General features: G+C 52.4%; 11 protein-coding genes across 11 annotated transcripts; 6 read left to right on the forward strand and 5 right to left on the reverse strand.

Moving 5' to 3' along the window:
• Positions 1–24: 24 nt before the first annotated feature.
• BO80DRAFT_361507 (uncharacterized protein) lies at positions 25–1,188 on the reverse strand (the record flags this gene model as incomplete). Its single annotated transcript, XM_025716016.1, has 2 exons — positions 25–238; positions 293–1,188. The coding sequence occupies 2 exons, from the start codon at positions 1,186–1,188 to the stop codon at positions 25–27; spliced, it is 1,110 nt and encodes a 369-aa protein (XP_025572777.1).
• Positions 1,189–1,874: 686 nt separating this feature from the next.
• BO80DRAFT_387289 (uncharacterized protein) lies at positions 1,875–3,037 on the forward strand. The gene is made up of 3 exons (XM_025717046.1): positions 1,875–2,358; positions 2,415–2,643; positions 2,700–3,037. The coding sequence occupies exons 1-3, from the start codon at positions 1,988–1,990 to the stop codon at positions 2,889–2,891; spliced, it is 792 nt and encodes a 263-aa protein (XP_025572778.1). The 5' UTR covers positions 1,875–1,987; the 3' UTR covers positions 2,892–3,037.
• A 41-nt stretch (positions 3,038–3,078) lies between these two features.
• Positions 3,079–4,331, reverse strand: BO80DRAFT_466901 (zinc-dependent alcohol dehydrogenase family protein; the record flags this gene model as incomplete). The annotated part of the gene is made up of 3 exons (XM_025722810.1): positions 4,108–4,331; positions 4,001–4,041; positions 3,079–3,934 (listed from the first exon to the last, which is right to left on the reverse strand). Exons 1-3 carry the CDS (start codon positions 4,273–4,275, stop codon positions 3,079–3,081), a joined length of 1,065 nt encoding a protein of 354 aa, XP_025572779.1. The 5' UTR covers positions 4,276–4,331.
• Positions 4,332–4,815: 484 nt separating this feature from the next.
• Positions 4,816–5,478, reverse strand: BO80DRAFT_361419 (cupin domain-containing protein; the record flags this gene model as incomplete). The annotated part of the gene is made up of 2 exons (XM_025716010.1): positions 4,816–5,130; positions 5,179–5,478. The coding sequence occupies 2 exons, from the start codon at positions 5,476–5,478 to the stop codon at positions 4,816–4,818; spliced, it is 615 nt and encodes a 204-aa protein (XP_025572780.1).
• A 2,464-nt stretch (positions 5,479–7,942) lies between these two features.
• BO80DRAFT_156929 (putative 3-hydroxyacyl-CoA dehydrogenase) lies at positions 7,943–9,305 on the forward strand. Its single transcript, XM_025713832.1, has 3 exons — positions 7,943–8,251; positions 8,312–8,646; positions 8,698–9,305. Exons 1-3 carry the CDS (start codon positions 8,140–8,142, stop codon positions 9,235–9,237), a joined length of 987 nt encoding a protein of 328 aa, XP_025572781.1. The 5' UTR covers positions 7,943–8,139; the 3' UTR covers positions 9,238–9,305.
• Positions 9,306–9,609: 304 nt separating this feature from the next.
• On the reverse strand, positions 9,610–11,430 carry BO80DRAFT_412306 (putative cytochrome P450 monooxygenase; the record flags this gene model as incomplete). Its single annotated transcript, XM_025718015.1, has 3 exons — positions 9,610–10,055; positions 10,113–11,111; positions 11,158–11,430. The coding sequence occupies 3 exons, from the start codon at positions 11,428–11,430 to the stop codon at positions 9,951–9,953; spliced, it is 1,377 nt and encodes a 458-aa protein (XP_025572782.1). The 3' UTR covers positions 9,610–9,950.
• An 883-nt stretch (positions 11,431–12,313) lies between these two features.
• Positions 12,314–14,826, forward strand: BO80DRAFT_361383 (transcription factor domain-containing protein; the record flags this gene model as incomplete). The annotated part of the gene is made up of 10 exons (XM_025716007.1): positions 12,314–12,393; positions 12,452–12,580; positions 12,648–12,691; positions 12,750–12,890; positions 12,945–13,453; positions 13,507–13,631; positions 13,680–13,755; positions 13,805–13,889; positions 13,942–14,313; positions 14,366–14,826. 10 exons carry the CDS (start codon positions 12,314–12,316, stop codon positions 14,824–14,826), a joined length of 2,022 nt encoding a protein of 673 aa, XP_025572783.1.
• Positions 14,827–15,758: 932 nt separating this feature from the next.
• Positions 15,759–19,869, forward strand: BO80DRAFT_466906 (5-oxoprolinase). Its single transcript, XM_025722811.1, has 2 exons — positions 15,759–18,403; positions 18,451–19,869. Exons 1-2 carry the CDS (start codon positions 15,887–15,889, stop codon positions 19,771–19,773), a joined length of 3,840 nt encoding a protein of 1,279 aa, XP_025572784.1. The 5' UTR covers positions 15,759–15,886; the 3' UTR covers positions 19,774–19,869.
• A 224-nt stretch (positions 19,870–20,093) lies between these two features.
• Positions 20,094–22,073, forward strand: BO80DRAFT_427300 (beta-lactamase/transpeptidase-like protein). The gene is made up of 2 exons (XM_025719972.1): positions 20,094–20,317; positions 20,387–22,073. Exons 1-2 carry the CDS (start codon positions 20,189–20,191, stop codon positions 21,806–21,808), a joined length of 1,551 nt encoding a protein of 516 aa, XP_025572785.1. The 5' UTR covers positions 20,094–20,188; the 3' UTR covers positions 21,809–22,073.
• On the forward strand, positions 21,926–23,257 carry BO80DRAFT_479633 (uncharacterized protein). The gene is made up of 4 exons (XM_025723305.1): positions 21,926–22,350; positions 22,488–22,522; positions 22,603–22,861; positions 22,909–23,257. The coding sequence occupies exons 1-4, from the start codon at positions 22,143–22,145 to the stop codon at positions 23,184–23,186; spliced, it is 780 nt and encodes a 259-aa protein (XP_025572786.1). The 5' UTR covers positions 21,926–22,142; the 3' UTR covers positions 23,187–23,257.
• A 1,089-nt stretch (positions 23,258–24,346) lies between these two features.
• On the reverse strand, positions 24,347–25,275 carry BO80DRAFT_457288 (uncharacterized protein; the record flags this gene model as incomplete). The annotated part of the gene is made up of 2 exons (XM_025722222.1): positions 24,347–24,936; positions 25,014–25,275. 2 exons carry the CDS (start codon positions 25,273–25,275, stop codon positions 24,347–24,349), a joined length of 852 nt encoding a protein of 283 aa, XP_025572787.1.
• Positions 25,276–25,924: the final 649 nt, after the last annotated feature.

Below are 25,924 nucleotides of genomic sequence, written 5' to 3' on the forward strand. Positions count from 1 at the left end.
GACAGACGAGAAATAAGAAACGCTCTAATAATGCTCAGCATAAAGAGTAAGTGCTAGAAGGATGGGACCCAATTCAGCCATCGCACCCGAACTATTCGTGTTCCAGGGGCCAAATTGACGCATTACCAGGAAAGGGTTGTTGCGGACCTCCCCTGTTAGCAGATACGTGATGTAATCGGCGTTGTACTCGGCCAAGGAAATATAGATCTCTTGCCTGTCCTGCGATATGATAAGGCGACTGCCGAATGTTTAGTGGCGATAAAAAACGTGCGAGGTTTGAGATTTCACTTACGGTTTATTCCGACGTTGAGTAATGGGAGATCTGAAATCCGTCAGCAAACCGGCCACGATCTGGTGGCTCTCTTGGATGAGAATCTGTGGCTTTTTCTTTTGTCGAAGCATTGGCTTCACTTCTATGATGGCTTTGATATCTCCGCTGTGGTCGGACAGGTACCCATCCGTCCTGGCCTCAAACTTTGCGTTGGTGAACTCTGCTGTCAAAGCCATGCGATGTAGAGACCACCCGACAGAAAGATTGAAGTGCAAGGTAATGGAATCGAGGAAGACGAGTAGAGCTGTGTTGACAATCTGCTCATCTTTCGTTGGAGGATACATGAATTCATCGCCCGGTTTGATGGTACTCCAACGGGAGGGAGGCGACGGTGAAGAGGTACGAGGACTGATATCGGGCTCATCATCAATGCGTGGTGTTTCAAAGGCAGGGTTAGTCTGCCTGGGAGGCGTTGTGGTAAAGTCTGGTTGGCGAATTGGCAGCTGCGCGGCCTGTGTTCTTGACCGAGTCATATGTATCTTGGGGGTGAAAACGACACCACCGCCAAAATCGTCTTGTTCGGTCTGGGAAACCTGGAGTTGGTAATGACGGGCTGGCGCAAACGTGCCCTCCTGAATCGAACTGCTAAAGCTTTGGCGGTACTTTTCCCACGATGAGAGACCTTCCAACATCTGCTTGGCGACTGGCAGCCACTGATTCAAATTAACGTAGTGCAGAAATTCCGAGGAGGTATGTTCTTTCCAAAGAACCCGAAGCATCAGAAATTGCTCTCTGCTGACACGGGAGGCCGACTTTAGCTGAATGTTGTGGATGGTCTGAGTGCCCAGGCCCAGCAGATTGACTTCATCTTGCCAGTCTTTAAAGGAATCAGGGATGGCTTTAGTCGAATCGACCATGATGAATAGGAGAACAAGCTAGAAAAGGTTGAAAGCAAACGGGATATTGGGCTCAGGAGTTGGATGGGAAGTACGATGGGGGCCATTCTCCTAGGGAAACGTGACCCTTTATGCGTATCTCCAGTCCCTACCGGTCAGTTTCTCATGGGCCTCTGAGTGAATAAGCCATATTCCGAAACGCATCCCGTCGTGGTTGCCGCCTCAGCCTCGAATCTTGTCCATGTGCGAGAGCTCCTTGCATCCTATTGGGGAGAGGAGCATACGCTCAGGCCCTGACACGGAGCATCTCCCCTGTCAGTGCACACCCACTGTCTCCGAGCAGCCTTATTTTGCTCCGAGTCACCATCGTGGCGTCACTTCACATCAGCCTCTCCATCAATCATCTGTGTCGGTTGGCACCTACCCCTCCCCGAGCGCCATACCGAGCGCTTCTCCAGCCAATAGATCCAATATCTGAGAATAGTATCATGTCGCAAAGATAGATACAGTGTTTCAACCCTGGACGGATGCCGTGCATTCATAGCCGATAGAGGAGGGGAGGAGGGTGGAAAGTGATGCCGGGGAGAGAATCCGCGGCGCGTCGCTGCAGAACTGGGCTTCTGATTGGCCCAGACCCGTCGCGGGGCAACGCCGGTCGAGGCCCTGCAAATTCCGAGTCACCAGCTGCGAAGCCGCGCGTGGATCCTCTTCCATCGAGCCGACCGTTGTTATTTAAAACAGTAGATTGTCTCCCGATTCCGTACGGTCCATCCACATATAGTCTCGTTCTCCCAGCAGCAGCACTACACAAATCCTGGTCATGGAGCACATCACGGAGTCACCGGAAAGGTATAATCTCCGCAAAGCACTGACCCTGATGGAGAGGGACATCAAACGCTTAGAAGATACGGGAACACATACTCTCGGCCAAAGCACATTGAAGCGGCAGAAGATCCGAACGCTGCCTCTGTCTCTTGATGGCAATGACTCACTGATGCCGAGGTTTTTCGCCCCTTTCAAGTCTCCCAACTTTCCAGAGCCCACAGAAGAATACGTCGATAGAGAGTACAATACCAGCCGAATCACCCTTTCCAGCGAATATGGACGCTTGATCAATATCTATTTCTCGACCTACATTCGCAGGTTGATGAGCGACTTCCCTGAGATCCGGCAAACATGGTCAAGCAACCAGTGAGAGCCCCCACTTTCAAGTCCTACATATTTTTACTTTCTCACCATATCTCCAGGATCGGCGACTACAACTTCGGGGACCTTTACCGGTCATTCGAGCCGGAATTTGGCACGTTATTGATCTTCCATGTGGTTAATGGCGTGAAGCCGCATATCAAATGTATCATGCACAATGACCTAGAGGTCGATGATGATCACTTACTCCGCGGAGAAGTCTTGACCATTGTTCGCATCATGCTGGGTCAACTCAAACAGAAGGTTTATGTCAATGACATGGTTGCGCCGGTGAATCTTTCCTTTTACTCTACACTTTGTTGACACAACGCTGATTCTAATCTCAGGTTCTCCTGTTTTCCCTGAACCGCCGGCATCCGCGTGTTATCGAGGCCTACTTTGATGGTTATGAACTGGTGATACGTTATACAAAGGCTTATGACTTCACGTTTATGAATGCAGCGGGGTTCAAGATCTTTGCACAATGGTGGGTGGGCAATCCTGTCGGGGATACATCCAAGAGAGGGATTCGGGCATGATTGTCCCTAGGCGCGGTTGGGTGATAATGGCGCTTGCTAGGTGATCGTGATTTTCGTGGTCTTCAGATGGTTTAATCGGAGTTGATCTAAATTTTTAGTATCTGAGTTCGTCACTCAGACATATCATATCCTCTCATCAAATTTCTACATATCTTCAACCATCCCCAATCCATCCCCACCCTACCATCTACTCAAAATCCACCACCACCTTCCCAAAATGCCTCCCCGTCTCAAAATACCGAAACGCCTCCCTCAACTCCCCAAACCCAAACCCCCTCTCATCCACCACCGGCCTCAACCCATTCACCTCCATCGCCACATTCATCTCCTCCTGCAACTGTCGACTCCCCACCAACACCCTCCGAATCGTCGACACACTCGTACTATGCGTCCCCCCTTCCCCATCCCCATCCCCATCCCTACTAAACCCCCTCTCCGCCCGCCGTCCCACCACCGCAATCTGCCCATCAATCGCCACCGCCTTCCCCGACTGCCCCATCGTCCCCGCGCCCCCAATCTCCACAATAAAATCCGCCCCCCTTCCACGATGCGACACCCGCTTCGCCGTCTCCCCCCACTTCTCATCCTCCGTATACAGTATCACTTTATCGGCCCCTAACCTCCTCAACTTCTCCCCTTTTTCCTCCGAACTCGTTGTCGAGATCACCTCCGCACCACCCATCTTCGCAAACTGCACCGCGAAGACACTCACCCCTCCGGTACCCTGCGTGAGGACCGTATCGCCGGGTTTCAGCGCGCGAGGTCCCCCGTAGAGTGCGTTCCAGGCTGTGACGCCCGCGCAGGGGAGGGTGGCTGCTTCGCGGAAGGAGAGGTGCGAGGGGATCTCGACGCAGGATTGTTCGTTGAAGATGGCGTATTCTTGGAAGATGCCGTCGTGGGTGGCGCCTAACGAGGAGGTGAAGTTTTGCTCACGGAAGCGGCCGTATAGGTGGGTCAGGTGGAAGATGGGGGAGACGCGGGTGCCGCGCGTGAAGCGGGTTACTTTGGGGCCGGTGGTGTGGATTGTGCCGGCGGCGTCGGAGCTGGGGATGTGTTAGGTTGGTATGTTTGAGTGGATGGGGAGGGAAGGGGGAGGGGAGGGGGGTTACCCTGGGACTATACCGTCACGGGCGGTCCAGAGGTAGGTTCCCTAATAACCTGTCAGAGTGTGCTTTGTGGACGTGGCATGGATGTTAGGGAGAAGCTATGGGCTTACGGTTGTAATCATGATATCTCGATAATTCAACGACGCAGCATGGAACTTGACCAGGACTTCATAGTCCCCTGGCACCGGCATAGGAACTTCTCGGAGGTGCAGGGATTCTGCACCATTGGTCCCTTGGACTATCCACTGCTTCATCATCTTGTCAGGCATGCTTGTCATTGATTGGAAGAAAACCTGGGAGGAAACTATGGATGTGAGTTCGCAATGAAGGTGGAATGGATGGTCCTAATAGTGTACTAAGTAAAGACAGGGGATATTTATAGTGTGATCTGTAGCAACAGCTTGACCGCCACTTGAGCACGGTTATTGATCCTGTCCTGCAGTGCTTTGAAATCAACACCGACGCAATCATGTCCGGGGTTCCCTGTCGGGAGGGACAAATCATCGGCATCAATCTGATGAAGTAAATCGGCCCGGGTTCATGATTTGCCATGGCCGCTGTCGGCCCGGAGGTCTACTCCGTCTGATTGGCCTGGTAGGGCTGCGAGTGGCTGCCTTCGGTTGACGGCGCCGAGCCCTGAGGGCGCATGCTGGGACAGCAGATCATCGAAATATCTTGTAATTGGATTTGGATGTAGAATGACGTAGACACCTTTGTGCTTAGACCGCCTCTGTCGACATCCCATGAGGTATTATAGAAGTAGGTAGGTCATCATTGGGCTCGAAGATTCTCGTCGATCACATAATATTGTACAGTAATCATGGCAGCTTCACCAGGCCAATCCTCTCATTCTCAGACTTGCTTCTCTGGCTCCACTCTGGCGCTTCGTCGTCGCCTGCCTCCTCCTGCGCGTCACCCTCGGCCTTGGTCTGATGTACTGTCCGTGGATCATGTTCTGCTGGGGCGTAAATTGTAACCACCTCCAGCGGCGTGTCTCCCACGTTCAAGAACTGGTGCTGCGTGCCAGCCGGAACTATAACAACATCGTTCTGTTTAACCTCCTGCTCCTTTCCAGCTACAATCGCTTTGCCGGTGCCGTGGGTAAAGATCAAAACTTGGTCCACAGTATGAACCTATCGGTCTGTGAGTTCATTTCTTCGTTAATATTGGGAAAACCTGACCTCGTCACCGATCTCGCCATTCACAGGCACTTCCATCGCTACGAATTGCGAATAAAGACCTGTGTGCAGGACTTTGCGGAAGACACCGAAGGATCTGTTCGGTGACATCACCGCCGGCAGGTAGACCATCTCATTCTTGGGTGGTTGAGTAGTCATATTGCCGTTATACTTTGCACTCTGGTTCGAATAACTTCGAGAGGTGATGCTGGCAAGGCGGGGCACAGACAGATTGCAATTCCTGTAATAAACCCTTGAATATGGCACGAACTGCCTTCCCAGACACCTTGACAATCCGTTCATTTTTATTTGTTGCCGTTTAGGCTGTGATATGTCATCGGGCGCTGCGCACGTTGGCCATTTATAAATCGGCAGGTCTGGACACCCGGGTGGTGACGTAAAGGGCCATGCCATCATATCGAGGCGTTCATCTTCCCTGCTTCCGGATCCACCATGCAACCTTGCATCTACCATGGCTCACTGTGAATTCTCAGCAGAAATTCCAGCCTTTATGCTTGATAATAAGACGTCCTCTTCTGTGGGCCGAGTCAACGTGGAGCATACCTTCCTGGTGATACCAGCCAAAGTAGAGCCACGCCCAGGCATAAGAGGCTATCATCCTGTGAGAAGTATCAGCAGTCTATCTATTCAGGCGTATAAAGTTCCTCTAATTGGGAATTGGTGTTTTGATCGTCTCAGTACTATGACTGATTAGAGCGACCGGTTGGTGCCCTCAAATTCAGGAACCCCCGTGTCTGCCTCAGGCAGCAGGTTTCACCGATATAATTGTCCTCGGGCTATCGCTCAACGCATCGTTGACAAACAAGCAGTGATTTAAGACACATGAAAAGCAGGTCATACTGCTACACATGTCGTCTCTTCTCGCCCTATGCTCCAAAGGTAGAAAGTGGTACAATAATTGCACTGTTGGCTGTCCACCAGAGTACTCCGTACACTAGCCGCTGCTAGTGATTTAGAGAGTGGATCTGAACCCATGGCCCAGAACACCGATTCGTGGCTGGCAGATTGCCAACTCACGGTTATCGCAACGGAGACACTATGATCTCCATAGATCTGGTGGCAAATGCGTGACATGGAATGCATCGAGTTTCAGTCCAAGATCATCCGGGGAAGAATGGCTGAAAGACCTGGTGTTGGGTACATGCGATTGCGCATCGCAGCCAGTAAAGCCACGAGATGCACATCGAAATGTCGAGTCAATCCCACCGGGTACTCGGCTGACTGCTAATTCACTATTGACCTCCTCATTCAATGGATTTATATGCACATGGCGCTGGCGGAGTACGGTACTCCGTAGACCCTTCAAGTCGAGGCAAAAAGGGAAGGCTTCGTTGGTTAGCATATGACAGTCCAGACGAGTGCCTGCTGGATCAAGTTAGTGTTAAAAGTCGTAGACAAACTTGGACGCTGCTTCACCTGTGGCCACATCAAACATCCAGGAATCCGCATATTTTAAATCCACCACTCAAATGCGACTCTGACAAGTCGCTTTCATCATCGCCAGAGCTGGTGTCACTGGATGTAACTAGCCGCGATTGGGGTCAAAAAGTACGTTTTAACTCCTCAGGCGATGCGATTGGAGAGGATCTAAACACGCGAAAGCATGTTTCAATGACAGAAAGTGGGACGGAACTCAATTGCGCACAGACCACAAGATGTTTGAATGACTGGGGCCTAGGTCGACAAGGGCGAATCCCGGAGGAGTATTGCAGTAGTTCCGCAATACCTGCCGATTGTTGTTATAGGCCCTCGCCGAGTTTACAGCCTCGGATACAACCCATTCGCTTCGTGGCTGGCACGGTACACCGGTCTGCCTGCTAATTATACGCCATCCAGTCGGATCAACGATTCTCAACGCCCGCCGATTCCTTCGGTAGGCAGCCGTATATGGCACGTCCCCACGGGCTGGCTGAGGTCCATCCCTGCACTGGTCCGACGCCAATGCTCTCATGCATGGCTGCACTGGCTTCCTCTGTCTAGCCGCCATCGCCTCTGGATGGAATTAAGGAGTGTTGGCCGTGGCTTAACAAGCTCTACAGGCGCCAGGTGGCTTGCGGATGACAACGGACCGAATGTATGAACCAAAAGATTCGTGTCTCGGGGACAAACTGGACCATGGCGTTGAAAGAGGTAGAGGGGGGTGAGAGGATTTCCCGTGTGCCAGGTTAAAAGCATGTTATCGAGGCGCAGACGCAGGCCGATGTGAAGAGGAGGTATACCCCTGCTAGTGAGTGATAAGGGCCAGCTGCATCCAGCGCCGGATGGAATGGATAGTGGAAAGGGATGCTGGGATGGGGCGGGGTCGAGAGGGGGATGCAACTTCCTCAGGCAGCCACGAACCCACCCTCCGCCTATCCCCTCCCTCTCTCTTTCGCTCTCTCCCACTCTCCACGTTACTCTCTAATCATGATTCCTCTGGCAACGCTCTAAGCTATCTCACATCGCTGTTTCCAGCGTACTCCATCATGCAACTAACCCACTACTCCGGATATTCTCCGGATTCTGTCCCCTCTCCCCGCAATCGCCGATCCGCCGACCCGCAGTGGTGAGACGGCTACAGAATCTGTACTTAGTAGCAGTACAGGCTACTAGTAGTACTGTCACATCATCCAACGATACCACCCAATGACATCGGGCTATGGTGCACTTGTGCCGTTCATCTTATTCGGCGCATACTATTGTCTCCCTATATTTTCCCGACACGGGATCCACCAAACCCAGATGAGCTACCTGGGCTTCATCGGCTTGATTGGCTGCGGAGTATATGTGCTCCCCGGGTGAGTTGGTGGTTGTGCTTAATACAGGTCCCTGGGAAGTCAATCCATCGGCCGTGTTGCATAAAAGGCTCCTCGAACCCCGTGCTTCTAGCATCCAGCCGCATTTTCCCCCTCGCCTGGTTCTTCGTGTCCAATTCAGCACATTTGCGTTATCTCTGCTATCACGATGATCGCTCCAACAGGCCCCGTCCTCTCCTCGAACTCAGCCGTACCAATCACCCAATTTCATCCCACTATTACGCAGGAGGCTTTGGAAGAAAAAGTCATTATCATTGTAGGTACGTCGCCTGCTGCTTGTTTCCTCTCCCTCCCTCTCAACCTGCTCACCCCTGCAACAGGCGGCGCCAATGGCATCGGCGAGAGCCTTGTCGAACTATGCTGCCAAAATGGCGCCTACGTATGCATTGGTGACATTGACACCCCCCGTGGTGCACCCCTGAGCTTGAGATGTTGTGAAAAGTGGCCCGTCTACTCGGACCCCAATCTCCCTCCTAAGCCTCCTCGGTCAACCTTCCAAGCTGTCGACATTACGGACTATCACGCTGTTCTTAACCTGTTTGACTTTGCTTTCAAGACCTACAACCGCATTGACCATGTGGTCGTCACCGCTGGTAGTATGGAGCCAAAGGAGAATTGGTTCGACTGTACGTTGAGTCTTCAGGACATCCGCACGGTAAGCCGTCCGTAGACTTTTTCTTCCTGGTCCATCTCTAAATATGACAAGCCTCCGTCCACAAAGGACCTCGATATCAACCTCACTGGCTCCCTCTACGTCGTCCGTGTAGCTAGTGTCTACCTCCGCCACAACCGTGGCCCGGGCGTGGACCGCTCCATCATCCTCTTCTCTTGCGCCGCAGGCTTCAAGGAAACCCCCGGTGTATCTGTTTACCAGGCGGCCAAGCACGGCATCCAAGGTCTGATGCGCTCACTGCGCCCCTACTTCTGCTCACCTTACAAACATAACCTCCGCATTAATACAATCTGCCCCTGGATGACCCAGACACACCCAGCAGTCACCAAAAAGCTGTGCGATCGCTGGGAAGAGGAGGGTCTACCAATCAGCTCCGCTCTCCAGGTCGCACAAGTCACTGCTGGTGTGCTGGTGGATGACACCCTTAACGGCACTTCCATGTACGTCGAAGGTGGCCGTGCCTGGGAAATGGAGGCGAATATCACCCGTCTCGAGCCGCAGTGGTTGGGCGAGGCCCCATCCAAGACATTGACTCGGGGACAGAAAGTTTTGGAGGACGTCTGGGCCGCGTGAATCATCGAGATCTCGAATCTTCCCAACTCGCATCGTTTCTAGTATACCCGTACCACCAGCTAAAAGCCCCTTCTCTTACTAAGAAAAATAGTAAAAGACGGAAGTTTGCATATTTCATCAGTCAGACTTTGGTTTTCTATATATATTCGAGTGTACAAGCGTCACAGTGTACCAAATAATCTACCACGGAGCTGATAGCTGGACTTAAAGCCGAGAAGCGTGATCTGTTTAGTGACATAATTAATTTCCGAGTTTAGTACTTTTATGATCTTTAATTGGTTGCTGTGCTCTAAGAGGCAACTATGGCGAGCATCACCTGTTTCGGTAATGTTTCGGCCCGGACGGAAGTAGTCTTGGCACCGTTGCGCGGGACTTTTGGAGGTGGCTCCTTTATTTCCGTTTAGTGCACGGAGAATTATCTAGATCTATCTCGGGAAAGGCCCACAAGGAGACGGAAAGTAAGGTGTCAATAATTCTAAGGTAAAATGAAAAATAGCATGTGTAGAGTGGGTATCTTTGATAGAATAGAAAAAGGACAAGAGGAAGGATGGGAAGTGGAAAAGAACAGGGAAGCGGATGCGCAGAGGCTGGGAGGAATGCGACGTGGCCACATTTCAATTTGTCAACAAAGGTTTGAGCGCCATAGCCTGCGGGAATTAATGCCAGAAAATGGTAGTCTGATGATTAAACGGAATGGCTAACTAAGGAATGGCTCAAAATCCAGGAAGTCGTGGGGTGAATCCCACGATCATGGAAGGCGGGGAATCCATGCCATCATCCTTATCGTTGCTGGGCTCTGCGACATGGAAGAGTTGCAACTATTGGTGACAGTACGGTTAGTGGGTAGTTCTTAAGATGGGACTGGGGAAACCGACATTGAACTTCAGTATGATCAAGACGACGACCTTTTTCAACTCCAGCCATGCCACTTCGACTTCTGGGCAACCACGCACGCAGCGGTTGAATAGCAATAACCCGTGCTCCATGCGGCTTCGCTGTTGGGCATCTCTCGTTAGCCATCGCTCGGGTTGGAATAGGTGGACATCGTTCCCAAAAACATCGTCATCAAAGTGCAAAACACGTGCGTTGCATGCTATAGTAGTGCCCCGGTGGATTGGAAATCCCGACAGAGTAACACCTGTTAGTGTTACAATCTCTTCTTCAAAGGCGGCCGCTGATGACAGCCGCATCGACTCTTTCAGCGCAGCGTCCAGGTAGTGTAATCTATTGAGTTCCCTCCATAAAGGCAAGTCTGACAGTGATCCAACACAGAATGCTGTGTCTATCTCATTTTTGAGTCTAGCAAATATCCTCTGGCCCTTCAGAAGGAAGTAAAACAGCGATAGGAATGCACTGGCAACACCATCGGCTCCACGAGCGGCACCGCGGGATCCCTCGACGGAGCTCGAATCGCGAGTCTTTGGACGGGCTGGGAGAGCGCCAGTCCCTCGACCAGCAACTGTAGACGCAGGCAAGGGCAGTCCTGAACAAGTCGTCATGCGACGTCCGCGATCTCTTTTGAGTGCCGTCACTGGGCTGCGGATGAGCATATACTCCACCACTGAGAATGCCCTCAAGTATCGGTTGTTTGCTGCCATCTGGTCATTTACCGGTTCCTTGTTTAACAGCCCATCCGTGGTAAGGTCGGTAAGAAAGGACGAGACGAATATTCGCAGGGATGCTGTTAGGTCTAGGACTTGGTATTTTCTGATCGCCCTGATCAGCTGTTTGGCGGATAGGTCGATAAGCCCTTCGTACTGTGCTAACCCATGCGCGTATTCCCATACTGCATGTGTCATTTGAGAATTTTCGGGGCTATTCATGGGGCCGTCTGGGATAGCTAGGTGGTCTTCATACTGTGGTACTGTAACTGACTGCAAACATTAGCACGCACAATACGAATGCCAACTCCGAGCATACCTGGGTCGGGTGGTCCCGGTTTATCTGGGCAAACCGCGTGCCATCGGCAATACTGAGGTGGTTTGGACCTAAACGCACCACCATGCCATAATTTTGGTGAAGGATCGATAGGCGTTGACCGTAGCGAGGTACGTTGCGAGCGAATATGCGCCAAAGATCCGACCATGCAGCGAGCGGGGGCCCAGGGATGGCACACAAGCAACTATAATTGCGGAGGGCGCGAAGGAGTGCCAGCACGGCGAGCAGTAATACTGCGAAGACGCCTACTCCCATGTTGGAGACTGGAAGCACAGTTCATTGTCCTGGATGAGGTTCATACGATGGTATTTTGGTTATATCAAGCGGTGCGGCCACACTGTCGGGATAAACACATCATCGTGTCCCCTTTCCTGCAGCCGCAATGTCCCGAGTTGAGAAAATGAACCGGAGGCAGCCGGGGGTGAAGTCATGGCCTCCAAGGCAGACCGCGACACGTCTAAAAGGTCCCCAGGCACTTAAACAAGTGGGTTCAGGCCCCAACTTAAAACCTGTGGTGCCTGTTGGTGAATAATAGGCACAAGTCATTACGCGATAAGAACTCGTGCCCCTCAGGGGGTCCGTTGTCGGTCGGGCCGAGGTGGTGCGGCCAGGCTGCATTGACACCCCGTCAGAATCATGAATGGTGCAACATGGTGGGGTTTGGCAACGCAAGGGAGATAAGTCGTCTGATCAGACTAGAGTTATCACAGCCGCCTCTAATCACAAGATGAGGATGGAACAGTTTCCTTGAACCCAATCAAGCGGCATTTGGCTGCCACCCTAGGTAGTTGTGCTCCTCTTTTTGGCAAGGCCGATCGGAAGACGATTCAAAGGTGTGCAACTGCAATCGACCACGAGGGACCCTTAGTCTGGTGGAGTCCGATCTGGCTTTCTAGTGATCCTATCGCTCGTGTAGGGCCATTGCTTATCCCGGCCACGAACTCATTGCCGAAGCCCGACCAAGGTCATTCCACTTTCCTGGTCTCTCATTTTCCCGCGATATTGTGAACGGCGATCGGCATCTTAGTCCCTGTCCAGCATCGGGGATACTGGGCCGAAATCCAGAAGTTCACAAGCTTTGCTGTCACGGTGTGCGCTATGGTGATTGTGCCGTATCGATAGCAGCGACATACTGCCAATGGCTCAAAGAAGGGCTCGAAGTGGACTGCAGCACCGAGCTGGAGAGGATCCGAGCGGTGCGAGACGGTCCATGGTCGCGTTCGTAATCCATCAATACTTGGTTTCTGAACCAAGGTCAGCTAACATGCCTTTGCAGGTGTAATCGATGCCGCAACCGAAAGACCCGATGTGCTGGTAACCCACCATATGCGTGCGCTGCGTGCGCAGAGGTGGGCCACGAGTGTGTCTATTCGGAGGCCGAGAAGCGCGTGTCGATTCCGGAAAGGTGAGAGCCTGAGGGGAACGTGATTGCTGCCTGAGCGGCTGACCAACTTCTTCTCCTTTCCCGCCAGTTACTTTCGTCGGTTGCGGTCTCAGGCCCAGGCCAACAGTCGAGGTTTGTGAAGTCTTCTCTGGGAAACGACTTCCTTCGTCTGATTATTCTATTGACGCAGATGAGGCTCGCTCTGCGTCCTTCCCAAATCCAGCTACATCCATTCAGGGCACTTCGTATAGCGTCGAAGTGCCCCTGGAGCGAGGCGACTGGTGGTATAATGGGACAGAACATTTGTTTCTGAATCGATCCGGTGAACATCGTGAGATTCCCTGTAGCCATATATATGTTTATACATGATCTAACGTATAGACAGACTATGTTGGTGCATCTTCTACCACCCATCTGGCAAAACGTCTGAATCCTACATCAACCAATTTAGCATGGGATGTGCGACCCCTATACGATGACCCTTCCTCTCTACGCCGCTCAGTACCACGATCCCTCCCTCAACTGCCGCCGTTCGAATATGCCAAGCGGCTCTACTGGGTCCAGTATGTCTATATCGGAACAATATTCTCCCTCATCCAACCCCATGACTTCGAAGAGCGACTACACATAGTCTATAGCCAACCCCCTGATTTGCTTAATCGCGAGTCATGTCTGGTCTACTGCCAGGTATTGCTTGTCATAGCGTTCGGCCTCATGTACTCGGTCAACCAGTGGTCCGGTGATGACGGTCCTCCGGGGTTCAGATATTTCAAGCATGCACTGCGCTTTTTGCCTGACATTCACGAGGAGGGATCAATATTTTTCGTGGAGGTACTCTGCTATGTTGCTTACTACATGCAGAACCTCAATCGTCGGGATGCTGCCTTTCTATACGTATGCTTAGCGGCCTTCCGTGCTTACTTCCATAACTGATCCCAACCCCACAGATTGGTCTTGCTCTTCGCATGGCAATTTCACTGGGGCTCCATCAAGAGGTCCTAGACCCAGAAATTAGTGAGGAAGACCGTAATCGTCGTCGGCGGGCTTGGTGGTCCGTATATAGTTTGGATCGGTAAGCCTCAAGTTTCTCTCAACCACAGGCCTTGCTAATGGCCAATAGGCTACTGTCTGTCAAGTCAGGCAATCCGATTACAATCCAAGATGAGGACATTGGAACCACATGGCCGCAGCCAGTTGTAAGTTTTGAGGAGTCCCCCAGACATGCGCTTTCTCACATGCAATCAGAGCCCAACTGATGTGCTTCCTTGGCCATCGGTTGTCCTCACATACTATACCCAGCTGTCCAGGATCCTGGGTAGAATAGGAGAAGGTTTGGAGCAATACTCATTTACCCCGACAGATCCTCTAACTAAGTCATGAAGAAATTTATCGGAAGAAGCCGCGGTCTGGCTCAAACCTGCTAGCCTCAGTACAAAGCATTACCGATGAGCTTTCCGACTGGCTTCGACGAGTACCCGATCGATTGCGTATAGACTTTTCCAGGCTGAGTACACATATCAACCGCGAGTCGGTGTCAATATTCCTACACTTCTATTCTTGCGTCAACATGACCGCACGGCCCTTGGTCTTCTATGTGATCCAGCGTCGCCTCGACGCGGAAGCCGGTGGCTCTGCGACGGATGACTGGAAGGAAGGGCTGTCGCAGAATACAGTTGCGGTAATTGACAGCTGTGTGGCAGCAGCTCGGGCCACCACCCTTATAATGGATGCTGCAGCGAAGCATAACTTGGTTGGTATGCTTACTCAACCAACCGCTATCGAGAATCGTACTAACAGGATTATCAGCTACTTATGGCTACCTCGACGGAGAGTACGTCTTTTCCGCCGCTCTCCTGCTTGTAATGGTGAATGCTGCATTTCCACATAACGCAGCTAATGCGCGGGCGATGGAGATTTCAATAAGTCTGCTTCGCAGCATGGCTGATCGGGGCAATACTAATTTGGCTGCCCGCCACTCGCTACTTCTTGAGCTTCAGTCGTCCATCGGGCAAAATCGCGCAAGGAGAGAAGGCGACGCCGTCGAAGCGCCGATTACGCCCAGCAGCACACAGCAACCGACCCCGTCGAATAATGCAATTGGCCCTCCGACGAACACTACGTGGACTCCACAGCAGGACTTGCCGTCAGTGCAGGAGATCTCGTTCAACTTTGATATCAACGATGATCCGGGCCTCTGGGAGGAGGTTTTGGGCCAGATTGACATTGACATGGATACTGACTGGATTGAAAACACGTTAAAGCGGTAACAATGATACAAACGGTAGCACATGTGGTCAATACACATTCATGCACCGAGTGGAAGCCCGTCGATGTCATACCATCAGAAGTCGGAGCCGACGTGGGTTTGATAGTAATGTATGGAAATCCCCCTATTAGGCGAATTATAAGTGGTTGAGAAGGCTGCAGTGACACTTTCAAGGATTGCGAGTCAGCTTGTATTGGTACCCGAGAGGAAATCTAGTCCTTTTTCCGTGCACTTGCTCGTTCTGATCTTTGTATCTCAATGGAAGTCGTGAGATGTATTTGTCTGCAGCTCCTAGAGATGAGAAATGAATAGGCTCATATCTGCCCCAACGGGTCGAACGCCGCTCAAACGAGTCTACTGACACGACCACCTCACGATGCAAAAATGCTATCTATACCCCCGGGTAATGGGCGAATCTAGAAGCAAAATCTTAAAATACGCTGGCTGACCGCGTAGAACGGTTCATTGGTCGGCGACGGCGACTTTGGGACCGATCCTTCCAGGGGTTTATGCCGACGCTCTGTTCGGTCATCGGTCACGGCGTGGTGATGAACATCAAGAGTAATACTGGTCATAATCCGGGGTGGAGAGTGCCTTGTTGTGGCATATGCTCAGTGGCATCTGCTAAGTACACTGCCTAGTTTCACAACCATAGGCTAATTGCCAGTTCCGACTGGGTGTATACTGACTACGGAGACAAAGTAGATCATGATAGCCAGCTGAGTGGATAACAAACTGGCGGGCTTATCAAGACTTATCAGCGCCCGTTATCCGGACTTATCGACTGGCTGGTCCGGCGTCATCGGCCCGTCAACCCCGACCAGCTCGTCCGTCGGCCCGACACGTGACCATTCACCAATGAAAGGCCTCAATCAAGGCGGAAGGGCCAGTGACGACAGCGGATCTCTTATCGCGTTCCCCCCAGACTGGCCGGCTGCGGGTTATTTTAACCTGGGGAATGCCCCTCCATCATCCTCGACAGCAATCATTGATACCCCCCCATCTCTCCTCTACCACCTGTTCTTTCTCTCCCTCCTCTATTCCTCCCCTCCCTCGCCAACATGCCCGGATCAGAGAAAATCACTATCTCCATCGACCGTGGTGGTACTTTCACCGACGTGCATGCCGTTGTGCCCGGTCGCCCCGATATCATCCTCAAGCTACTGTCCGTCGATCCCGGTCACTACCAAGATGCCCCCACCGAGGGCATCCGCCAGATCCTCGAGCTTGTCACAGGGGAGTCACACCCGCGAGGTCAGCCTCTGAAGCTCGACCGTATTGGTAGTCTGCGCATGGGAACGACAGTAGCCACAAATGCTCTCCTCGAGCGCAAGGGAGCTCGCTCCGTACTCCTTACCACAAAAGGCTTCCGCGACTTACTCAAGATTGGAGACCAATCACGACCAAACATCTTCGACCTCTCAATGGCTAGACCCGGCGTGCTGCCCGAAAGAGTGGTGGAGATCAATGAACGTGTCATTCCATGCCACCCCCTCGCTGACAAAGATTGCTTTACCAATGCTCGGATAGTGGAGGGAACAACTGGCGAGAAGTTCCGGGTGGTGCAAGAGCTGGACATTGAAGAGGTTCGCCCGGTGCTACAACAGTTGAAAGAGCAGGGCTACCAATCGCTTTCAGTGGCACTTGTCCATTCTTTCGCTTACCCCGAGCACGAACGCATGATCGGCGACCTAGCTGAGAGTATGGGCTTCTCCGTCACATTGTCGTCTAAGCTGCAACCCATGATTAAGGTGGTTCCCCGGGGTATGTCTGCTGCAGCAGACGCCTATCTCACGCCTGTCATCAAAACCTACATTGACTCGATTTCGGACAGCTTCGAGGGTGGCCTGGAGAAGCAGCAAGAATGCCGCTTCGAGTTTATGCAGTCGGATGGTGGACTCGTTGACTTTCGCAGATTCAGCGGGCTGAAAGCGATTTTGTCTGGTCCGGCTGCCGGTGTGGTTGGTTTCGCCGCTACCAGCTGGGACCCGAAGGAGAAGACCCCGGTGATTGGATTCGACATGGGTGGCACATCGACTGACGTGTCGCGCTTTGATGGCCATCTCGAGCACGTTTTCGGATCCAAAGTGGCTGGTGTTCTTATCCAATCTCCTCAGCTCGACATCAACACCGTTGCCGCGGGTGGTGGTTCGATCCTGTCGTGGCGCAACGGTCTGTTTTACGTCGGGCCCGAGTCAGCATCCGCTCATCCGGGACCTGCTTGCTACCGGAAAGGCGGCCCACTGACCGTCACGGACGCCAACCTCTTCCTTGGTCGATTACTGCCGGAATACTTCCCTCATATATTCGGGCCTAACGAAGACCAACCGCTTGACCTTGAGATCACCACGAAGCTGTTTCAAGAATTAACGCAGAAGATCAACGACGAGAGGAAGGAGAAGGGTCAATCGGAGTTCACAGCAGAGGAGGTGGCACTCGGCTTCCTGAAGGTTGCGGATGAGTCGATGGCTCGTCCTATCCGCAACCTGACGGAGGCTCGTGGTTTCGAGACTGCATCCCATCACCTCGCATGCTTTGGAGGCGCTGGTGGCCAGCATGCGTGCACTGTCGCGGCGTCGTTGGGTATTTCCCGCATCATCATCCACAAGTTTTCATCAGTCCTTTCGGCGTACGGTTTAGCGCTGGCCGAGGTGGTCAAGGAATCTCAGGAGCCGGTCTCCACTGACTACTCGACCTCCCAGTCGACTCTTGAGAAGCGCTTCGGCGGCATGATTCAGGCGGCTACCGAAGACATGGAAACGCAAGGATTTTCCTCTGACCAGGTTCGCCACGAGTTGTATCTCAATTTGCGCTACGAGGGTTCAGACACCAGCCTGATGATTCTGAGACCCGAAGATGACTCCGATTTCCTCGAACAGTTCCGTGCCAGACATCGCAGAGAGTTTGGGTTCAACTCAGATAGGCCGGTTCTAGTGGATGACATCCGCGTCCGCACAATCGCTTGCTCGAAGGTGAGGACGGAAAAGAGTCCTCTGGTGCAGCTGAGGGAAGCTACCATCAAGGACGTCACAGGAGGTCCCGACAATACCTCCCAGGCATACTTTGACGGTCATTCGGAACGGATCGACACTCCTGTCTATCAGCTCAACAAGCTTGACAAGAACACCCGCGTGCATGGCCCTGCCATCATCATCGACGAGACGCAAACCGTTGTGGTGGCTCCCAATGCGGTGGCCAATATCCTGGAGACATGCATTGTTATCGACCTTGAGGAGCTCCCAGGCGATTCTGCGGCCGAGGGTGGCTCGTCAGGAATTGACCCCATCCGGCTCACTATCTTCGGTCATCGGTTTATGTCCATTGCTGAGCAGATGGGTCGTACGCTGCAAAAGACTTCAGTGTCAACTAACATCAAGGAACGCCTGGATTTTTCCTGCGCTCTGTTCTCTCCCGATGGAGGTCTTGTTGCCAATGCGCCACATGTTCCAGTGCACCTGGGCTCCATGCAGTTTGCCGTTCGCTATCAACATGAGAGGTGGCTTGGTAAGCTACAGGACGGCGATGTGTTGGTGGCAAACCACCCTAGCTCTGGTGGAACGCACTTGCCCGATATCACAGTAAGTTAATCGAATTCATTGGCAACCCATCACTGATTGTGTGCTAGGTGATTACACCTGTTTTCGACCGGCCGGGTGGCACCGAAATCATGTTCTATGTTGCCTCGCGTGGCCACCACGCTGACATCGGCGGCATCCTGCCCGGGTCGATGCCGCCTAAATCCACTGAGCTTTGGCAAGAGGGTGCTGCCATTGAAGGTGACAAGATTGTGAGCAATGGGGTTTTCGACGAGGAACGCATGATGGAACTGTTGGTACACCAGCCTGCTCAGTATGAAGGGTGCTCGGGAGCCAGATGTGTCAGTGACAACTTGTCCGACTTGAAGGCACAGATTGCTGCAAACACCCGGGGTATCTCGCTGATCCAAGCGTTATTCGCGGAATATGGGGTCGAGACGGTCCAGAAGTACATGTACGCCATTCAGGCCACGGCCGAGACAGCGGTGCGCAATCTATTGAAAGACCTTTACAAGAGGTTCGGTGGCCAGCCCTTGGAGGCGGTCGACTACATGGACGATGGCACTCCTATTAAGCTGAAGGTCACTATCAATGGCTCGGATGGATCTGCCGTCTTTGACTTTGCCGGTACTGGTCCAGAGGTGTACGGAGGATGGAATGCCCCGATCGCCATCACCCATTCGGCCATCATTTACTGCCTGCGATGCATGATTAACGCCGACATGCCCCTGAATCAGGGATGCCTTGCTCCCATCGACATCCAGGTTCCATCGCCTAGTATTCTGTCGCCCACAAAGTCTGCCGCCGTGGTCGGTGGGAATGTGGTGACCTCGCAGCGGATCACCGACGTTGTGCTCAAGGCCTTCCAAGCTTGTGCCGCGTCGCAAGGGTGCTGCAATAACCTGACTTTCGGCACGAACTCGAAGCGTGACCCCGATACAGGCGAGGTGATCCCCGGTTTTGGATACTATGAAACCATCGCAGGAGGCAGCGGTGCCGGTCCGACATGGAACGGGGAGTCGGGGATCCACGTGCACATGACCAACACACGCATCACCGACCCGGAGATTCTGGAGAAGCGTTACCCGACCCTCCTACGGCAGTTCACTCTTCGGGAGGGATCTGGTGGCAAGGGTCAGAATCCCGGTGGTGATGGTGTTATCCGAGACATCGAGTTCCTGTCCCCGATGGAAGTCTCCATCTTGTCGGAGCGACGAGTCTACCGGCCCTATGGTCTTGAAGGCGGAGGGGATGCCCAGCCTGGGCTGAACCTGTGGATCACAAAGGATGTCAATACTGGCGCGGAGCGTCAGGTGAACATTGGCGGAAAGAACACCGTCTCCATGAAGACTCATGATCGCATTATTATTAACACGGCTGGCGGGGGTGGTTGGGGTGCTGCATCTGCATGATTAATGAGTTAGGATGAGGTCGCATTGCATAGGGGATATGGACAGGAGTACTGTTGATAGTTAGAATAAACTATGTTTCATAATCAGTCATCGTCGCATCCACTAGAAATGCCATGTCGCATGTCATATCGCATGTCAGACCGGACATAGCTAATCAGGCCGCAGGATTAGCCCAGGCTACTATTGGATTCCTGCAAGCCATCGCCTCTTATCACCTAGTAGCGCCCAGACCATCCAGCCACATTGCCACTAGCAAGCTATCCTCCGGGCCACCCACGGACCCCCCGAAGCTCCCACTTCGCTGCTCCCCCGCTGCTCAACTCCCTCCTCTCTCTCTTCCGCAACCCCCGACAATCCATAAGTAATCTTACCAGGACCTCCCCCAACACCTCAATCATACCATCAACAGCACGCTATGGGCCTCCGAGAAATGATCAATCCAATAACGCCCGAATTCGACGACCTCGTCGAAAAGCTGCTCGGAAAATGGAAAATCCCGGGCCTGAGCATCGCCATCGTCCACGGCTCCAGCACCTACGCCAAGGTACATCCTACCAACTCAGCATCTCCTCCTCCCAAAAGGAATACCCAACACTAAAATCATTGAAACCAGGCATACGGAATCGCCTCGTTCCCCTCCACCCCAATGACCGTCGACTCTCTCTTCAGCACCTGCAGCACCACCAAGGCCTTCACCGCCGCCGCCCTGTCCCTCGCCATCGACGACAGCAAATCCACTCCCAACCCGATCTCCTGGTCTACACCCGTCTCCTCTCTAATTCGCGATGACTTCGTCCTCTCTACCCCCTCCGCCACAGCCCACACAACCATCGAAGATATTCTCTCTCACCGATCCGGCCTGCCGGGTCACTTCGGGGTCATGGCTTTTGCGTTTCCGGACGAGGACCTCTGCACTGCAGTCCGCAAGCTCCGCCATTTGCCTCTCGCATACCCCCCACGCACGAAATTCAACTACTGCAATCACATGTTCATGGTCGCGTCGTATCTCATCGAACAAATCAACGGGGAAGACATGGGTACAACGCTCAAAAAGCGGATCTGGGATCCCCTCGGCATGTCCGATACATATTTCTCGGTCGACGAGGTTAAAGGAATACCCACTGCATCAGAACGACTAGTGAAAGGATACACGTGGAACCCAGAAACAAACAGCTACCACGAAGAGCCGTATATGAATTACACCCCGATAACTGGCACCGGTGCAATGGTGAGTAATGTCCTTGATTACGCAAAGTGGCTCCGTGCCTTGGTATATCAGACCGGTCCCATCTCGCCAGAGGGACACACGGCGCTACGACTACCTCGGACAGTGATCGCCCAAGCGGACTGGGATAACATGCTTGCTCCGCCGGGCGCATATCATTTGTATACGATGGGCTGGTTTGTGGATTACTACCATGGGGAGCAGATATATTGGCACACTGGGAGCTGGTACGGGTTCGGAATCATGGTTGGGTTCTTGCCTGCACGAGGATTCGCGTTTGCAATGATGGGGAATACACAGAATGCCAGGATTGCGCAGTTGGAGTTGTACTTGTATCTAATTGACGGGCTGATTGGAAAGAGCGGAGACGGGGCAGCAGCTGAGAGGGAGGCACATGTGCGTAGATTAGGGGAGAAGATTCAGGAGATGGAACGAGGGTTTACGGAAAGTGTGGAGCAAGTGATTGAACGGTTATTTCCTGGATTGGAGAGGAGATTGCCCCATGCGTTGGCGTTGGGGGCGTATGCGGGGAAATATGAACATCCAGCGTATGGGGATCTGGTGTTGCGTGAGAGGGACGGGAAATTGGTTGTTGATTTGACGGATCGTGTGTTGAAGAAATGCTTGCGGTTTGAGCATGTTAGTGGGGAGTTCTTTGTGACCAAGTATTATACCCCCGGGGCGGAAGCTGTGGACCCAGACTACATGAAGGCCGAGTTTTATGTTGATGCGAAGGGGGTCGCCACGGAACTGGGGATAGATATGGAGCCTGCGTTGGGGGGGAAGATCTGGTTCAAGCGAGCCCACTAGGATATGATTCTTAGACAAGGGGTCTAGAGAGATGAATAGCTGGACGGAAGAAGATCACCAGCTACCTACACAATATTCAGCTCGGTTCTACTGGCCCGTGGAGTCTGATGGCCGAGCCAGATTATGGAGGTTCTTAACATTAACACGAAGAAACCTCCATGAGAATATAGATAAACAATCAACGGTAGGTAGACACATAGGATGATATACCAACATCAGATTGGATAGCATAGATGCTAAGCTTGTTGGTTCAAGTACAGTGCAGGCCAAGAAAATGTGAAATATTCCCTATGGCTGAGAGAGGACCGAAGCGACAGGGAGGTCAAGCCAGGGAATGCCTTTCATTACCTTTCCCACAAAACTCAAAATCAATTCCGACCTCACTTTAACATCTCATCCAACGTGTCTTCGCACGCGCAGTACTTCCCTCCCCCAACAGTTGCCTGGCAGGCATGACAATGATATCGCTGAGGTAGAGGCAAGCCTGAGAGATCGGATACTCGACGCAACGGAGATTATGAGAGACCTTGACCTCAATTCAAGTGAGTGGGATAGTGTGAATGATCCTTACGTTCTTGCAAATATATGCATGTGGATGGCTCCATCGATAAAACACAGCTTATACTGAGTCTCAGGAGAATAACCCTGAGCAAGATAAGTCATATTGCACGTTACGCAGCAGAATGCGAGCTGAATCGTAAGGCGCGAGTTAATGTATGTCACCATACCGTGGAGCATGAGTATAGGCGTACTTTAGAGTAATAACTAATAAATTCGTGTTTTTATAATTCCAGGCTGGCAAAGCTGTTATGATTATTCCAGAAGAGGCGGAATACCCGATCCTCATCCTGCGCAACCCCGACCGACTGTTCACTTATCTGCATTATTCACTCGGCATCAATTTTTCAAAGGAGATGTTGCATTTCGACACGTTCCGATTCTACACCATCCCCAATCTCCAGACTGGATCCCCGCCAACGGTGCAAAATCGATCTTGGCATTCTGGCCGGCAGACTCTATCTCAAAGTTTGGGGACTATGGCGATATTCTTGGGTCAGTTCATTCCCATGGCGAACTGTCAAGTAGAGAACGCCATTCAGGAACTACACAACGTGAGAAGGTTCCAGCTAAATTCCTAGAAGAATGGTTCGGATTGACGCGCAAAGGCCAGGACTTTTCTTCCACGCCCCTGGGCTTTATTGCTAAGGTCGAAATTTGGGTCGGGACTATCCGTTCTGCACACCAAGCACCACCATACGATCCGACACCCATGACGAAGCGACGATTCTACCTGTTCAAGTCGCAGACTGTGTCGATGATAGAGACGCAGACCAAGTTGGTGATATTGGTGACATCAGTCATATTGATAATGAGGTAGTGACATGATTATGACGCTTGTGTCGGCATGACACTTTCCCTCAATGCTGTGGCATTGATGTGGGTTTGAAGATGGCATGGTGATATCTTGTCTATTACGGAGAAAATGGGGGCGGGGGACTGGATATGTAAGCTACAACGGACATTCGGGGCTGTGATGTTTACGAAGCTCTTGATAGCCGCCTCAGCCTCAGTGGTTAGGCATAGCCGTCTTCATAGCTGAGAGTCCTCCTATGTGCTGGTTTTGTTAGCATCCTTCTCTTTGAAATGCGTATTTCTAGAAGGAAATAACACCAAGAGCAGAGTAGAAGCATGTCATCATCACAGTATAGCCAGAGTCGCCCGCAATATGTTCAGATCCCCATTTCCCCATCTTCCTCTCTGGCCGTGCTCTATCCCAAATCGTGTCACGTTCCTGTATTGACCTTATATACGACATGCCGGCTGGCCGCGGGGAAAGACCAAATGCATAGTACGAATAAAGCAGACGTCGCCACATGATCTAGAGATCATGCTCTTTACAGCTAGGCATTCCCCATTCCCTAGCCCTCTGAGCACAACGAGAGGGTATGATAAAAGAGAAAGTGGGCGTGGTACGATTTTATGGGAGGATACATACATCGCAGATGTACTAACCTCGTAGGTCTATCCGGTATCCAGTACATTGTATAGATGAATATAATGAACACACACACACACACACACACACACACACACACACACACCAAAAAAAAAAAAAAAAAAAAAAACAAGAAATAATACATACAACAGAAGGGATTCGCTGGTGGTCACCCACCCAACTACTAACCTGCCCTACTGGCCGACCGAGCGGCTGAATGGCAGAGCTGAAATAGCGGTCTTTTCTCTCTTTTAACAGCGAATCGCCCGAGATGCCAGCCCAAAGACAACCGGCAAAAAAAAAAAAACAAAAAAAAAAAAAAAAAAAAAAAAAGGGAGGCCAGCTCGCAACAGACAGGGATGAAAATAAGATCTGACGTCTGAGAAGTTCGGGAGCCAAACCATCAGACACGATCGGACGGTATACAGACTGCGACAGGTGCCCACCTTCACCAACCAACACGTCCAGCCACATCACTGAAAAGCAACCGGAGTGTTGATGGGTGACATGGTAGCATCAAAGGCGAGCATGGACATACGCCGTTATCGCCCATCCATGCCGACGGGATCAATCAGGGGCTCACTGGCCAACTCATACGGCTGCAAGTTCCCGACGAGAGGCTTTGGCCTCCGGTCCAGGCTGAGCTCGATAGGCTGCAGGCGGATCATCTGCGGCGTGCGACTTTCAAGCTGCAGGCGTTTTCTCCGCTCGAGAAACGCAAATGTGAGAATGGCCAGTGACAGGACCGCTAGCGGAACCCCGACACCCGCGCCGATTGCCACCATGGCGGAGTGGCTCACCCCGTTGTCCCTGTTGGGCTCGCCGACAGGGGCCGTCGCGGTCGGTAAGGAGGAGGTATTGTTCGTAGGGCTGGGTGTGGGAGAGGGGGAGGACGTTGCGCTAACGACCGGGCAGCTGGGGGTCTCGGTCATCGTGGTGGTGATGCTCGAATTGGCGAGAAACGCCTTTCCATTGATGGCGTAGCCGGGATGGATCTGAATCGGGGCCACGCCGTCCGCGCAACCGATGGACCGGGTCCCGGTCGCGACGATGGAGTTCGGACAGTACCACTGAACGCCGTTGACGTTGTTGAGGAGGACGATTGAACATCCGGTGTTCCAGGTTTCGGTGACTGCGGAGGAAGGTGAAAAAAGATGAGTCGATCCATCGGATCCCGGCAGGAACGCTCTACGGAGACAAAAGACTTACCACAGTGGCAGGCATCGTGACAGACGGAGGTGCTGGTCCAGTTCTGGGATGTGCAGGCTGCCCGTGCGAGAACGTAGGGCTGGGTCAGGGACATGCAGAAGCCGTTGGTCAGGCAGATGGAGGTGTCTTCGCAACAGAAGGAGTCGCCGTTCTCTGCGCAGGGGGTGTAGTTCTCGGCCAGCTTTCCACCGGGGAAGTAGCATGACGTGCAGACACCAAAAGTGAGGAACGAGAGCGTTGAGAGGAAGGCATAGAGCCACATGGTGCCGGATATTCCCATGGTCTTTCGTTGCTGGGACACCGGGAGTCGTCGTCAGTGGTATCGATCAATGCAGAACGTCTTGTCGGGAAACGTGAGTCGGATCTGGAACGATGCCTCCAGAAGAGCTGGCCATGATGGTGACGGTCCTTGCGAAGAGCAAGGTAGCGATAATGGAATATCTGCATCCGTTAATCAGCTGGAAAGTAAAATGGATGGGGAACATATGAACCCACTCGGTATGGGATTGTCTCGGGCGCTTGAGGAGCATTGAAGGATTTTTTTTTTTTTAGAGACATCGTCTGGCTGATACCCTCATGATGTAGCACTATGTGGTAAGCAGCAATCTATCGTATTCTAGCCAGGACGGCGCAGCAGTCTCGTGGCGAACACATTCAGGCACATCCCGGCTGTCATCTCCTAGGGACCAATCAGAGAACCCTCGGCAATCTCTGCAGGGCGATCCAGGACGGGCGAATCGTCTGGGACCAAACTCTCTTAGGATCTAAATTTGTCCCATCGTCGGGATCCCGATGGCTAATAGGCCAGGTGTGAGTTGGGTTGCCGGACTGAGCGTGCAATGTTGGCACTCAGGAAAGCCGGATTTCCGAACCGTCCCAGCAGCCCGGCCAATGAACTCATCATCACACCT

The sequence above is a fragment of the Aspergillus ibericus genome (genome assembly GCF_003184845.1).
Source record: "Aspergillus ibericus CBS 121593 unplaced genomic scaffold BO80scaffold_35, whole genome shotgun sequence".
Classification (NCBI taxonomy): domain Eukaryota; kingdom Fungi; phylum Ascomycota; class Eurotiomycetes; order Eurotiales; family Aspergillaceae; genus Aspergillus; species Aspergillus ibericus.

Excerpts from the sequence above, each read along its gene's own strand:
- BO80DRAFT_156929 (XM_025713832.1), top strand. The coding sequence starts at position 8,140 with ATGATCGCTCCAACAGGCCCCGTCCTCTCCTCGAACTCAGCCGTACCA. Across the intron at positions 8,252-8,311 it reads AAAAGTCATTATCATTGTAG|GCGGCGCCAATGGCATCGGC; the intron begins GTACGTCGCCTG and ends CCCCTGCAACAG. Across the intron at positions 8,647-8,697 it reads GTCTTCAGGACATCCGCACG|CCTCCGTCCACAAAGGACCT; the intron begins GTAAGCCGTCCG and ends AAATATGACAAG.
- BO80DRAFT_427300 (XM_025719972.1), top strand. The coding sequence starts at position 20,189 with ATGGGCCTCCGAGAAATGATCAATCCAATAACGCCCGAATTCGACGAC. Across the intron at positions 20,318-20,386 it reads GCTCCAGCACCTACGCCAAG|GCATACGGAATCGCCTCGTT; the intron begins GTACATCCTACC and ends CATTGAAACCAG.
- BO80DRAFT_479633 (XM_025723305.1), top strand. The coding sequence starts at position 22,143 with ATGCCTTTCATTACCTTTCCCACAAAACTCAAAATCAATTCCGACCTC. Across the intron at positions 22,351-22,487 it reads AGACCTTGACCTCAATTCAA|CAGAATGCGAGCTGAATCGT; the intron begins GTGAGTGGGATA and ends CACGTTACGCAG. Across the intron at positions 22,862-22,908 it reads GACTATGGCGATATTCTTGG|GAACTACACAACGTGAGAAG; the intron begins GTCAGTTCATTC and ends AACGCCATTCAG.
- BO80DRAFT_466906 (XM_025722811.1), top strand. The coding sequence starts at position 15,887 with ATGCCCGGATCAGAGAAAATCACTATCTCCATCGACCGTGGTGGTACT. Across the intron at positions 18,404-18,450 it reads CGCACTTGCCCGATATCACA|GTGATTACACCTGTTTTCGA; the intron begins GTAAGTTAATCG and ends ATTGTGTGCTAG.
- BO80DRAFT_387289 (XM_025717046.1), top strand. The coding sequence starts at position 1,988 with ATGGAGCACATCACGGAGTCACCGGAAAGGTATAATCTCCGCAAAGCA. Across the intron at positions 2,359-2,414 it reads CAAACATGGTCAAGCAACCA|GATCGGCGACTACAACTTCG; the intron begins GTGAGAGCCCCC and ends CCATATCTCCAG. Across the intron at positions 2,644-2,699 it reads TCAATGACATGGTTGCGCCG|GTTCTCCTGTTTTCCCTGAA; the intron begins GTGAATCTTTCC and ends TTCTAATCTCAG.